Raw genomic sequence first — 14,883 nt, forward strand, 5'->3', positions numbered from 1 at the left:
TCATGCAGTTATTATTGCTGAATTAAGTTGCCTCGTGTGCTTCAGTTCATTCAGATCATGCAGGAACATGTTTTTGTTAATCTAACCAGGCTCTAGTCATAGCAGGTGGAGTCAGCTGTTCGTGACAGTTACCAAGCCTGAGTGGAAGAGCCTCTGTGGGAGACAGCAACTGACTGGGGAGGAGGAAAGGGGATTGATAAATCAGCATGAAACTTTACTCATTTAGAAGTACTGTTACCTAAATATGAATGTCAGATTAATTGTGCTCAAAAGTATCAGTGTAAAAATGCTGAGAACCAGTAACAGTGTGTAGTTACACGTGGTCAATATGAAAATGCTGCTAAAGTAAAAGCATTAAAGTATTATCAGTAGTGTACTGTGAAGAGTATTCAATGCAGAAAATGGTACCTGTACCTGCATTTTACTATCTACTAACTATAACTAACAAATAAAAGTAATAAAATAAAAAGTGCAGTCTCCTAAATGTTGTAGATTGATTATGATTTGACAAAATAAAGGATACACAGAAACAACAAAAGATAAAACAGAAAAGACAAATATTTTTAGATATCTTCTTTCTAAGCATATTTTTCCTGACCTTTTAAGATTCAGCCATTAGAGTAAGGCTGTCATCAGATTACAGCCTAGAGGTGCATGCCTGAGTCTTTTTGAATGGGCATCTGTGGCATCCAGATTTTTTGTGAACGCCCCTGCAAATATGAGCATGGCATCAGTCTTTTCATCTAACTCTCTGTCATGAAGCAAAACATGTATTGTAAAATGTTGAACTACTTCCACAATGGTCTGGAGTTTCAGGTTTCTTTTTTCTTTGTCTTTTAGTGTTTTCTCTACATGTCACTGTTGAAGATAAAAAAGAGAAAACAAAAAGTTCTGTGGTTGTTTAATCGGTAAATAAAAACGTCTTTGTCCTCATAATGCATGTGTGTATTTCAAAAGTCCCAGACAGCTTGTGTGTCTGTCAGAGATAGATATCAGAGATGTAGGCGACCAGATTACTGCCTTTCTTTCTCTCTTCTCATGGATCAGACAGCTGTTCAGCAGCTGTGTGCACAAGTGTGAGAAAATGTGTGTCAGGAGAGAGAGGGGGGTGTTTGTTAGTGTGTGTGTGTGTGTGTCAGAGAGTAAAGGATAGACAGGCAGAGCTGTAATTTATGCTGCACCTCTGACCCCACAATTCTTGGCTGCCTGTGACTCTGCTGAGGTTTGCTGATGTGAGAAAAAAGGCAGAACATCAGACCTCTGCTTCCAGCAACTCGAAAGGGGAAAGAGGTGGGAGGAGGACGAGGGTGGAGCCATATGATTAAAATGTTTGTTTTTACGTGTAGATTAACCACTGACTGTCATGCGATGGAAAGAAAGGGCATTCAGAAACTGACACCGAAACAGCAGCATATAATAGCTGTGGTGGAGCTTTCAGTCAATTCGCATGATCATGTTGCAAATTTCCATTTTTCTAAACATCCATGTTTGCTCAAAGGTTTCCAGACATTTCCAGTTTGACATTCTGGGCAAATATGAGAAGTTTGATGTCTGTATACAAAATAGAACAGTTAGCCTGGCTCTGTACAAAGCTAACAAAGCGTTAATTCATTTTTGAATATAATACTGTAGAGGTGATTCATTATGGGATTATGTGCCAGAAGTGTTGGATTTTGTTACCTTGTGTCCAGGCTGTTTCCAGTTTTTATGCCAAGCCTTTATGCCAAGCTTTACATTTACCAAACAGACAGGAGATTCAACTCTGCCAGACAATAAATAAGCACATTTACAAAAAAACCTGTTTTCCTTTAAGCAGCTATTCTGGCGTTTTTGATCATATCACACAATCTTCTTTAAAACCACAAACCTCAGCTTTTCTCTCTTACAACAGTTTTTATTTCCATTCCCTGTTCACTCAAGCACATACACAAGTGGAACATCCCTGCTATCTGAATGGGATTGAGGCTCAAAGTACTGGGTAGGGGAGGGCAGTAATGCAACAGCTTAATCAGGCTGAGGAGAGAAACATACACATGCACACACACACACACACACACACACACACACACACACACATACTGTGACTGACAACTCATCTCAAGACTTGTTCTCTCCATCCTGTTTTCTCTCCATGGGCCTCCACCCACAAATACTCATGAGCCCTGTTTGAGCTGGGTGGACGTAGATATTTCACGTTTTGTTCAAATGTTTTTCCCTCTATTAATGTGCCTTTTATCTTAAATAAACACACACAGAGATGAACTGTCAAACAGAGAAACAGCAGAGATCGTGTGATGTTAGGGTACAAGTGGGAGGATGTTTTCTAAGTCATATGAGGAGTAAGGAGATGACTGTGTAGGAATGACTGTAGGAAATGGAAAAAACGCTGAAGCAGTCTTCACATTAAAGGATAAAGCTCCCACTATTCTATTGTTTTCTTTTTTTTTTTTTTTTTTCAACAAATCTTGGGAAAAGACCAAAACCAATCAACAATTATTAGAATTTTAAGGAGCAGAAATGTCTGCAAAATTGTAAGTTGCTGGAGAAAAGAAATTTTCATTCCAATCACGTGCCAATATGCCAGTGTGGACAAAAGCTGTGCTATTAACATGGATAAACTTTTCATTACAAAGTATAAGCTGGCAGTGATCCACATACTGCTCTGCATGACATATTCCTTCATCACCATGAACAGGAGCAGTCAAGCCTGCAAACAGTCTCCAAATGTGTATTAACCTGCTGCTTAAAATACAACCCAACATGGAGCTCTTCTTTGGTTAATGTTTGCTAAATCTTAGAAAATAAATGAGCTGTTCTGTAGAAAAGCAGATAATGAATTTTGTGAATTTGTGAGCCATTTGATGACTTAAACAACGGTGCCACAGACAGGGTGCAGAAATTGAAAGGTTCTGAGAGATGGACTAATGACATCTTGGTTTTAAATGTTTTTTTGTGTTGTTTTAGTTTATTGACAGTAACAAAAATAGAGAATATCGCCACCCTTAACCTTTAGGTTAACATGAGAAAACGAGATTTACACATACAGAGTTGACAGTAGAGAGCGGTTTAAATTTGTTCGTTTATTTGGAATCCTCCTCCAAATCACGTCTGTAATTTTCACAAAATATTTACAAAAGAAGATACTTTTATGTTTTTTCCTCTTTATGTTGACTGTTGTAACAGCTTGTTTTTAGGATGATGAACTGTTGCTTACATCTCGCAGTCCAGTCTCATTCTTTTAGAAAAAGTTCATGAAAAAATGTCCTCCCAACCTTTTTTTCTTTCATACACTCAGTTTGAAACTGCATACTGTTTTACGCCATTGTTATTCTTTTTGAGTGCTTTAAAAAAAAAAAAACTCTTCCTTGCATGCTTTTAGCTGCAAACAGGAAGCCAAGAGCTTGTGTGCTTATTGAGAGGAAGTGACATCTTTGCCCTGCAGGAAGTACAATTACAGCATCATCAGATCCTCCAGATGCTTGATTGGTTTGGTCTGTCCAGTCTTGCCTTTTTCTCTGATATAAGAGTCTCTGTAGACAAGCATAAAACCTACAGATGTACTAAACAACACAAAGTCATAGTAATTACTAAATGGAAACAGTCTTTGTCAGAAGAAGCTTTTCTGTCCCGTGGGAGCCTGACAGCAGGAAGGGAGTGCTAGGAATAAGGGCCGAATTCCCCAAAACTCAGAGGATGCAGCTCTAGTGTCCCTCTGTGGGTCAGCGTCTGTAGTTCAGGCATAACAAGGCCTCCACAAGTGCATTGTGGGTGTTCCATGGAAGAGCGTTTTGTTTTCAAGCCGTACAATCCATCCCTGAACTCAGCAAAGTAAGGAAGTAGTGCTGTGATGATCAAAACCAAGAGACACAAAGGGATTGCGGCCACATTTTTAAAGATCTGTCAAACAAAGTCAGCTGGGCAGAAAAATATGTTGCAAATAACATAAGGCAATTGACCTCAGTACAACTGAAGGGGTGATCATACCAGAGAAACATGAGACGCTAAACTGGAAAACTCAACACTACACAGTATGATGTTTTCCCTTTAGCCTCAGTGAGAAGCTGTAGACAGAGAAGACGTTCTAATAAGTTTCTTTTCTATCAATCCATCTCTGACTCTATAAATAAAGAAAAGATGCATCTCATCCTCTCCTCTTTAGGACTCTCGTTTCTTGTTTATGTGTAAAATGGTAAGCTGAGTTTTGCCAGACTGAGCAGTTTATGCATTTTACGTCTAATACACTACATGAAACACTGACCAAAAATAAAGAAATTAAGGAAAATAAACAAAGATATCAACCCTGCCCCCAAATGTGTGTACATGTTTAAGAGCTGTGTGCGTGGGTATAAACACTTCTTTTCTCATGTGTATAGTGTAACTGCTTTTTGTTTAACCGGTAAATAAGTCGGTAAAGATGTGTTATTTTAATACCTTCAACTATATCCAAGTGCCTGTATGTATATGTGTGTATATGTGGGTGCATGTATATGTGTATGTATGTGTGTGTATGTGTGTGTATGTGTGTGTGTGTGTGTGTGTGTGTGTGTCTACTCTGTTAACTGGTGACATAGTGCTTTGTAGATGGCTGCCCATACAGCCCGTAGAAATCTGCATGTCTGTGCGTCTGTGAGGCATCTATCCAGTCCCTCACTGCCAAGCCCTGCATGGATGGACCCCCAGAGGCCAGGGTGGGGGGAGGGGGGTAGTCTTGGGCGCTGACCCAAGGGAAAGAACCCGAGCGTGGGTATGGAGGATGACTACGGTGGCCTGACACAGAGGGCACTCCAGAACAGTAGCAGTTATCCATCGTACACACCAGGATCTTCCGGCCGCCATACTGAGGCAGCACAGCCTGCTGGGAGGAGTGCGAAGAGCTGCTGCCTCCGGGAGGAAAGTGTGAGGAGCTAAACACAGAGCCTGAATGGTGGTTGGTCAGCGAGCCGCTTCCGCTTCCTGTCCCACCACTCTCGCTGATGTGTGGTGGCCCACAGGGACCAAGAGGCTGCTGATTAGTGGACTGGCCTTCTCCAGAGGCAGAGCCAGAGCCCAAGTAGGGTTGTTTGGCTAACGATGAGGAAGAAGATGAGGAAGAGGAGGAGGAGGAGTCCTTGAAACCAGGAGCGGCAACTTTTCCGACATTCCCGTTTCCCTCTGGAAAGGCAGTGGAATGTTTCCGTTTCTCTGCCCCAGAGCCAGAGCTCTGACCGCTGGGATACGCAGGAACAGATTGCAGGAAGGTCGAGGGAGGGGTGAGGGGAGCTGAGAAAGAAGATGTGAAATAAGGAGAGATAAGTAAATAAAAAATAAAAACACAGTGATAGCTCTCAATCTCTGCATTAAAACCTTTTAAGTTAAGTGTATTTAAGTGTTCTTGAGATTCTACCTTCCAGCGTTCTCTTCAAGCTCTTCTCTCTTTTTGAGATTTCAGAGAGGAACAGTTTAGAGTTTAGATTCCCGACTTTGTAAGGAGGGAGACTGCTGCCCACACATGCCTGAGACCTGCAGTAGTTGCCAAGACACATTCAAAATTCAAGATAAGATGTTTGCTTGGAACTATCACCTGCATATCACAGAACCACAGGCAATAAAGTAAAATGTCCATTTTAAGAATCCAGGTGCAACATCTTTTCTCTCACCTGTCTGTGAGTATTTTAACAGGTTTGGTGTTTTTCATGAAGCTCAGCTCCTCTGCCTTACTGAAAGCTGTGTGGATGGAACTCAGCAGCTTCTGGGCTTCGTGGCGCTGCTCTCCCAGGGCCAAAACCTGGGCAGCGTTCTCCTGGCAGAACCGAGCCTGAGCACGGTCCAAGGCTTCCAGTGTTCGACCAAGATCCTCCTCCAGGAGTTGGTGCATCCGCTGGTACTGCAGACGCACCTCCTCTTTCAGCTCACAGACCCTGTCCTGTAGAGAAACAAACATGAACACACAAACATCAAGCCAGTGAAAATTTAGCTTGCATTATATAATACCATGTGGAATCTCTGAAAATGTGTGTAGTTGTGTTTACGCCCACAGAGCAGGGTACAAAAACATACCTCCACCACACACTTATCAGAGTCGAGTTTGCAAAGCTGTTCTTCGATCTCCTGCACCCGTTCCTCCACACGCTCCTGCTGTCTCAACAGGCTTTGCTGGGAGGTGAGAAGAAAGAAAGTCTTAAGCTTTGAGAAGTTGTGACCTCAGTTAGCCACGAGCATCCCCTCCCCATGCCTGAGATATGAGGATCAGGGAGTTGGTTAATTTAGTCGCCATCCAACACACAATCCCTGTGGGGGAGGAGGGAGTGGATGCTGTCATGGCAACCAACAGCTATTTTGTGTTTGCATTAGTGAGTGAGGACTAAGGTTGGGGGAGCTGGAGATAGATAAATGGGCATACAGAGGCAGAAAAAGCAGCTGTCCTCTCTCTGCCCTCCCCTAAGTGCACCTACTCTCCACTGCCTCGTGCTTTCTGCACTTTCCAAAAGATGCCCATGGAGTCACACAGTAAAGGCTGCTCTCTGAGCTGTGGCATCAACAGTTGTTCTTTCAGCAATGACGATGATGGCATGTGAACAACAGCAGACGCCAGCTCAGACCAAACTGGGATGTCAGCTGGTTGCCTAAATAAATTAAAAATAACATAATAAATTGGATCAACAACCACTTATGTTACTCCTTGTGTTACATTGTATAAGTCAGAGTAAAAATGCCACTGACACAGCTTTACCAGTTCATACTGTTCCTCATATTCAACACGAAAAATCAACAACCCTATATCAGCATTTCACACTGGGGAAGCATACAGATTAGATGGCACAGAGCAAGATAACATGGTGAAACCAATATGAACCAGATTTTTTAAAAACAAGACTAAGGAGCTACAGGTCAGCAGCTCTGTGAGACCTGCTTTGAACCAAAAGCTAACAGGGGCGTGCTAACATGCTCATAATGAGAATGCTAACATGCTCTGGCAGGTATAATATTTATCACATTCCCCATAGCACCAAAAATTAACACCAAAAATAAAAGCAGTTCAAGTTGATGGTAATGTCAATAGTTTTGCAGGTAAATAGTGATGTACCAAAGCAGGCTTGTAACCAGTGGTTATGTGGATTATCAATTCATCCATCTTAGTCTACAGAATAGTAAAAATAGTAAATTGAGCCCATTAATAAAGGCATCATCATTAAAATGTTTGGTTTGAACATCAAAAGGGGCAGCGGCTGAAGGAGTCTCATCAGGACGCTTCCTGGTTAGACTTCCACTGGAGATTTTCCTGGCATGTCCAACTGGTAGGAAGACCCCGGGCAGACACAGAATATGCCGGAGATACTTTATAGCTTTATCTATTCTGGGAACATCTCAGGGTCCCTCATGATGAGCTGGAAAATGTAGCTGGGGAGAGGAATATCTGGAGTACCTCGCTGAACCTGCTGACATCATGACCCAGCTCCAGAACAGCAGCAGGAAATGGATGGATGGATAATCGATTAATCAGCAGTTACTGCTGCAGTGAGAGGAAGACAATGTCTGTATTAAATTTCCAGGTTATAAAACCAATATTTATGGAGACATTTCACAAAAAAGGAAAAAACTGACCATCACAACAGAAAAGGAAAAGTAAAAGGATCACCAAAGTCTGTGTTTCTTCCTCTGAAGACCATAAATGTCTGAACAAATATTCACAGAAATTCATCTAAAACTTGCAGATATTTTTCAGTAGAGGAAGAAGGTCGACAAAGTGACAACGGCTAGAAAAAAAACAATCCATCATTATTCCCTAAAATCAATATGCACTTTTTTTTCCCACAGCCTGAAGGTCTGTTCAAATACCATCACCATCATCATGACTAGTATTGAATCATTCCAACCAAACAGCAGCTGATTTTATCTCGAAAACCTGCATACCTCTGGGCCTCAGTAGCACATGGCTGGGAACCACTGCCCTAGATATTTCTCTCACACACACACACACTCTCACACACACTCTCTCACTCACACACACACACACACACACAAAGCTGCTAACAGGGGCATGCTAGCGTGTGTGTGTTAGATCAGGACTGTGACCTGGTTGTGCTGATTCATTGAGTTAGGCTCCGAGCAGAAGCCAGGGGAAAAACAGGGTCGAAGGAGCCGAAGTTTCCCAGAGGGGGGAAGCAACTGAATGTATGGGGTATCTCTTGGTAGAGTGGGAGGAGAAGGGGCAGTATAACAAGGGGAGGGTGCTCTTTAGCTGTCATTTCACCACAGTGTCTTTTCCATCAGAGTCACCAGAGCAGGAGAGCAGAGCCGGGGGGAAGGTCTGTCCTCGCCTGGAGTGACTGGTGGATGGTGTGAGAGGGTGAGGTGGATTTAGTGGGGGGCTGACAGAGGTGAAGAGCAGGGGAGTGGCTGCAGGGTGGTGTGTGGGTGAAAGAGGTGGGTGGGGGTCACATTCATTTAATCACATCCAACATGCAGGATGCATTAATAGTCACTGCCACAAGCATCTAAAAATGTTTATGGATTAGGATTCAAATGACTAAAATGAATGTCAACATTTAATAAGACAGAAGTGGCAAGGCACCCAGATCCTAATACATTCAGAGAGTAGAAAACAGCCAACTCATTACATGCACATCATTTTAACAAGCTATATGGTATTTCCTGACTGAAAGAGCACCTTAGCTCTTTAATATTATAATTTAATTTTAAAAAGGCCTTGTTGCTGGGACCTGCTCTACAAATGAATATACTTTATTTTCCCTTAAAGAAATGTATTCATTTTTAATAACATTATTCGAGGTCAAAGCATAATAAATGCTGTGGTTCTGTAGCCTGAAGTTCAAGTAAAGTCATTTTTTTCTCATTTAGGTAGGATTTGTTACTTTTCTATTTTTTATTTAACAGTAAACTAAATATTTTCAGGTCTCTTTGTTCAGGAAAACAACAATCTGACAACATCTCCTTGGACTTTGTGAAATTATGATAAATATTTTCCTCTTTTGAAGAAAACAGAAACTACAGGCAGATTAATGTATAAATAGTTTATTTCTATAAAATAAAAAGCAAAATCTCTATTTCTTTAAGTCCATAACTGGATGTTGTAAACTGATATTAGAAGATAATCAGATTTCCACTGAAAGACAATAAGCAACAATATACACTTGAGTTTAACTGATATATAGGCATTACAAATTATGCACATATTATCTTTAAATGTATTTTTGTCAATACATAATAATAAACTGGACCACTTGGAGTAGTAAATATTTTGCTTTTTTTTTTGTACATTTTATAGGGAAATACAATTAATCAATTAATCCAACTAATCAGATTAACCAATCCCTTAATTTCTTGTTACTTATTGGTCTACATTCACCTCTGATAAGCAAAAAAACAGCCAATCTATCGAGCCTGTTGATATGCAGTCACTACATACAGTCACATGCTGCTCACACTTCGTTTAAATCCAAATTTCATGGATACTTATTAAAATGTATGTTTATAGCTTGTGCTTACGCATAAAAAAGTAACATCACCTGATGTTACATAGGGTTTTTCAAAAGATAAATATTCATGTCAGGCATCCACAATGAATCAGGCTCTACTTATCACTGTGTGATTATAGATAATGTAAGAGAAGTAGATTTGAAGAATTTCAGAAAATACAGCTTTTACATTCAGATGAGACCCATCTGATGCCCCTTCCTGGGCCCACAGTGACCAATTAACTACACACCGAGCTGAGTCATAGGATACCAACCGGAAATACACCCCAGCATGACACGGCTGACACTTAAACAGGGTGGTGGGTGAACTACAGGAGTCAGTCAGCAATGAAGCCTTCATGGTTTCTCACTCTGACTAAACTGCCCTGTCACACACCCCTGTAAAAAGAGAGAGAGAAAAAAAAAAACACGGGGGAGGAAAACCACCCCGGATTCTGCCTGAACCAACAACAGCGTGCACCAAACCTCCAGGAAGAGAAAAGGTTAATAAAAAAAACCCCAAGTACGCCACAGAATCAAGTGACGAATCACTTTAATCCCACTTCCCCTCAGCCCCACTACCACTACCCCGCCCCCACCAACAACTGGCGATCCCTGAGCTAGGATGCACCTGTGCTGGGGAGATAAGGCCCTCTGAGGGCCCCTCATTGTTCCACACTCGACTGCATTGTTTGTCATTCCAACAGATGAGAATGGAGGCTGGAGTGGATCACAACTAAAAAATGCACAACATAGACTCTAACAAGGCACTAAAATGCAACTGTTTCTAAAAATGGAAAAGTCAGTTTGACAGATTCAAGTCAGTAAATACACATACAACCGAGAATAGATCTTAAAAACATTTTAACAAAAAAGAATCTCTATTTAATATCTTCAAAATGACAAATTATGGCATGAGAATATGTCATCTGTTCTGTATTTTTGCTTGGAGACTAGAAAATGGCTGAAAATGAGCTCTGGCTGGTATGATGCTGTTATGAATGCACAAAACTACATTTGGTGCCTGAGTCAACACTTCTTGATCACTGGTGAACTCATTTTCTTGCAAGAAGGGTTGGGAGTAATGAATATCTTCATTATCTATTAATGTATTGGCTGCTTTCAACAATCTGTCTATAAGGCACAGGGTGGCATCTTTGTATTTCTTGTTTTTTGACCAACCAAACACCAGAGACACCAAGTTTATTATCAGAGCAAAAAAAAACAAAACTGAAAATGTTCAGATCTGAGAATTTTTCCCATTTTTAATGATTAAAATTGACTGTTGGCTCAATTCAATTTCCCAGATCTCTGACATTTGTGTTCATGACGAGCCTGTGATGATGCACCGGCTGTATGTTTTTGTCACAGATGAGTGTATCAACATGTATTTGTTTATTTATCGTGTGTGTTTAGTGTTTTTTAAATTCTTACTCTGATGTCATTGCGTCTCAGCTCCACGTCCGTGACAGCATGACCGTGGCTGGGATGGCATCGGGCGAAGCAGCAGTACTGACACACCGCCGTCTGCTCGGCCTCGCAGTGGTATAGCCTGTACTCGTCATGCTGCGGGCAGGTCCAGGCCTTCACCGCCTCCGCCTCCACCAACAGGTGCCCCAGGGCTGAGCACGGCTGCTGCAGGTGTGTCTGGACATGGGACTGGCAGCACGGGGCATTACAGCGCAGGCAGACCTTCACTGCAGGGAGAGGTGGGCCTCGGCGGCACAGGATGCACTGCAGCACCGGTGTGGAGGCCTTCTCCACACTCAGGGCGTTGTACTTTTCAACTATGTTGGACAGTTTGTGGTTCTTCTCCAGGCTGGGCTTCTGCGTGTAAGCATGATTGCACTCAGGGCAGCGGGCCAGAGAGGAGTCTTTGGCCCAGGCCTCACTGATGCAGCCCCGGCAGAAGTTGTGCTTGCAGGGCAGCTGGATGGGATCTGAGAACACGTGCAGGCAGATGGGGCAGATGAGCTCCTCCTCAAAACAGTTCCTCCACGTCTCAGCCATGTCAGAGGCCATCATGGTGCGGCCAGGCATACACCGACTGTTTTCCACTTCTTCTAGACCTCAAGGCCTCAGCACAGGAAACCTGACACTCTCAAAATGAGTCTTGTGAAAAGGATAAAAACAGATCCGATGCCGTCCTGAAAGACCAGTCTGTTTATTTCAACCCTTGTGACCAAATAAGACAAGTCTCCCTGACAGATGACGAGTATTGCTTATTGCTGCAGCAAGGAAGGCAAATTCCAGAAAATTGACCAGAGAAGGCTTCAGGCTGGGATGACAACACCTTGGTGATTTCAACACACACAGCAGGAGCTGACGTTATACAGATTACAGTAAACGGTGCGTTCCTTTCCTCTAAATCACTCACATACACACCGGGCCTGCCTTTACAGCTTCTGTGTTTATAGGCCTTACAGGAAGCAAAAGCCTGTCAGCTACAGGTAAACCATGAAATGCAAACAAGGCACAGAGAACTAAGAATCTACACAATTACTCATATGATCATGAGGTGAATCAGTCTCTGCATGAAAAGACACTTGATCCTTGTCTGCTGCGTGCTCAGGCCCTTACCTTGGAAACTTCCTTCACTTCAGCGTCGGATTATGATTGACTGTGGACCAATTCAGACAAACAAGCGGAGCATGAAAAGCATGAGAAAAGCCTGCTCCAGCCCACACCCTGATTACTATTCACACACACACACACACACACACAGCTTTTCTAAACCTGAATCTGTTTTATCGGGACCTCAAGGACGCTTGATTTTCTGAATAATCTCAGCGCAGCGCGATGCTTTTGTCCGCTGAATGATAAATAAGTATCCGTGAATCCTCCGCCAGCGGTTTAATTAGAAATACAACCAGCGACGATTTGCCAGCAGACGAGAAATACTGTTTTCCAGGTCAGATTAAAAGCAAACCTACCTCCGGCCTTTCAATTTGACATAAAAGCGACATTTCTATTTGACGAATACCGTCTGCTATGTGGCACAGTACGCATATCTGTACACAAGGCCTCGGCTTTTCTTTCCTACCAGTTTTTTCATCGACAACAAAAGCCTGATAAAGCCCCAGAGCTGAGAATCATACCCGGGCCATCATTTCCAGGCTGTTTACTGCATAGTTAATCGTTTTAATAGTCGAGTCCAGCTCCTGCGCACAAAACAAAGGGGTTTAGGATCCGCAGGAATGTTGGTTGCTGTTGCAGAGCCTTTTGGTTTCCCCCCCTCCGACACATCTATCAAATATCTCCTGACCCAAAGATTTCTATTATTTTTTTTATCCCACTCCGGTTTCTTTTGTTTGATACTTTGGTCTCCTCCTATTGTCGCCTCAGCCTTTAGCCAACAACATATTTATCTACTTCCTTATCTCGATTAAATCGTGTAAATTACCTCCGACGTCACCTCACCATTTTCTACCATAGCACAGGTACAGATAAACACTAGACTGGCACTGTTTTCCAAGGACGGTCCTTCCTAATAGAAGGAATAGTCATTCTTTTTAAAAAGGAGTCATATTTATATATTTAACTAATAAGAATACAAAAATATACCCTGCTGATCTTAAAGGGGACGTCGCTTTTCTGTCCTTGTTGGGGTTAGCTGTCATCAGCCATCTTGCAAATCCTCATTTAAAAATCAGGAGATATCCGCGGTGGAAGGACTGTGGACTGTTTCAGCCTGACCTACACAGCCACATCCACGCAAAGCCCCCGCATTACCAGAGAAAATCACGCCTTTTTATCGGTATTGTGTGTCCAAATCTGCCGTCTTGACGCGGCTGGGTTTTTTTTTTTTTTGGGCCGCGTCCTGATGCGGTTCGTGCGTCCGGTGCGCGTCGACTCCTTGGTTGATAAAATCCAACACGGTCGTGAATGATAATTTGTGTTTTCGCTCCCCTTTCTTTCCCTGGCTCTATCGGTCAGGCTTTAGGGAGAGGAGGAATGCAGGCGAGATGGACTGGCCTCAAACCAGTCAAGAAAACCATTATAACGCAAGACCTCCGCTTACGCTTTTCAAAATAAAAGCGTGCGTCGAAAAAAAAAAAAAGGATGAACAAAATAAGAGAAAATGGGCCCCAGAGCTCCAACAAAAGGCCCCCACCTAAGACAGTGGCCTTTTGGGTCTGTGCTTGTTTTGCAACTCATATTGGTTGTATCCCTGTAGTCTTTTTATGTCTTTGTTCTCATTGTATCATGGAAACCATGGTTATTCATTTCCTTATAATCACTGCTTCTTTTTGGTCCTTGATAATTTTGCAGAAATGGAGAAAAGGCAACAGTCATTTCACGCAGAGGCCTTTTAAAACAAATTTTAGAGTAATTCCCTGTTGGTAGAGTCAAAACAACCCATGTTACAAGACATTTGATACACGATTAATATAATAATTTCATACATGATCAATATTATAATTAGATACGAGATTAACATGATAATTTTTTAGTTTGTGTATTATTTTCAGTTTGTCCTTTTCATTTTGTGGGAAAACAGGTGCTTTTATCTGTGACTGTAATGTAAACATCTGAAGTGTGAACAACAGTGACTGCAGTGAATGAGTCCTAGAAACTGGAGCTGAGAACAGACTAGTATTTTGAAGCCTGGCTGCAGAGCTTCCTGGATGATTCAGGCTGCATCCTGCAGACCTGACACCTAAGCTGGGGGCTGTCCACCCCCCAGCGCCCAAAAATCACTCCCTCCCTCCCTCCTTCCGGATCAGCTACGTCTGTCACGTGACCTGTCACACAACTGATGTGTGTCACATTTGAACCGGGGGGAGCTGAGGGAGAACCAGGGAGGAAGGTCAGGATGTTAAGGGGGTTACTGCATCTCCTAATGTCCGGACACTCCCCTGGGGCAGCACGGCGTGGTAATACTTTGTTTTAGGGCTCGAGTCAGAATCAGGGTTGGGTTAGGAGTGAGGGGCTGCAGAATGCATTATGTCTGTGAGTAAACTATAGCAAGACAAATGTGTGTGTGTGTTTCTGCAGAAAATATTCACCCTGTGAAACTTGTGCCAGACCTTGAATTGTGGCAAACTGAATTGATTTGGACACAATTTAAATGGCTGACACTGCACGTCAGGACAAAAACCAGCACATGAAGTCCAGGGGCTTATTTTGAATGTTCTCCAGAGAAACAACAACCTCAATATGTAATGAAACCATCACTTCCCCAAAGCCCACTCTCTAATACGGATCCTGAAAACACATCATACACATCTGATCAATGACCAAACCTGGAGAACTTCATACCGAGCCCTCATTAATAACCAGTATCTTGATTGATTTTGAACAGGATTGGAAAGCCCCACAAAGAGCAGGGCATCAAAAAATTGGGTCAAACTCTTGTTGTTCCTCTCCACGGAAATCTTTAGTAAAAGGCGAAAGATTTATACGATCTGAAGAGAAACAAGAGCGT

At 42.4% G+C, this 14,883-nt stretch overlaps 1 protein-coding gene and 1 non-coding gene across 2 annotated transcripts; both read right to left on the reverse strand.

Annotated features, from left to right (window-relative positions):
• Window positions 1-3,061: 3,061 nt before the first annotated feature.
• On the reverse strand, window positions 3,062-13,469 carry trim8b (tripartite motif containing 8b). Its single transcript, XM_026315140.2, has 5 exons — window positions 10,890-13,469; window positions 6,037-6,132; window positions 5,637-5,902; window positions 5,384-5,499; window positions 3,062-5,259 (listed from the first exon to the last, which is right to left on the reverse strand). Exons 1-5 carry the CDS (start codon window positions 11,493-11,495, stop codon window positions 4,556-4,558), a joined length of 1,788 nt encoding a protein of 595 aa, XP_026170925.1. The 5' UTR covers window positions 11,496-13,469; the 3' UTR covers window positions 3,062-4,555.
• A 1,299-nt stretch (window positions 13,470-14,768) lies between these two features.
• On the reverse strand, window positions 14,769-14,883 carry LOC113136049 (U5 spliceosomal RNA). The gene has a single exon (XR_003296224.1). It is a non-coding gene; the product is annotated as a U5 spliceosomal RNA (small nuclear RNA).

The sequence above is a fragment of the Mastacembelus armatus genome, chromosome 19 (assembly GCF_900324485.2).
Source record: "Mastacembelus armatus chromosome 19, fMasArm1.2, whole genome shotgun sequence".
NCBI lineage: Eukaryota > Metazoa > Chordata > Actinopteri > Synbranchiformes > Mastacembelidae > Mastacembelus > Mastacembelus armatus.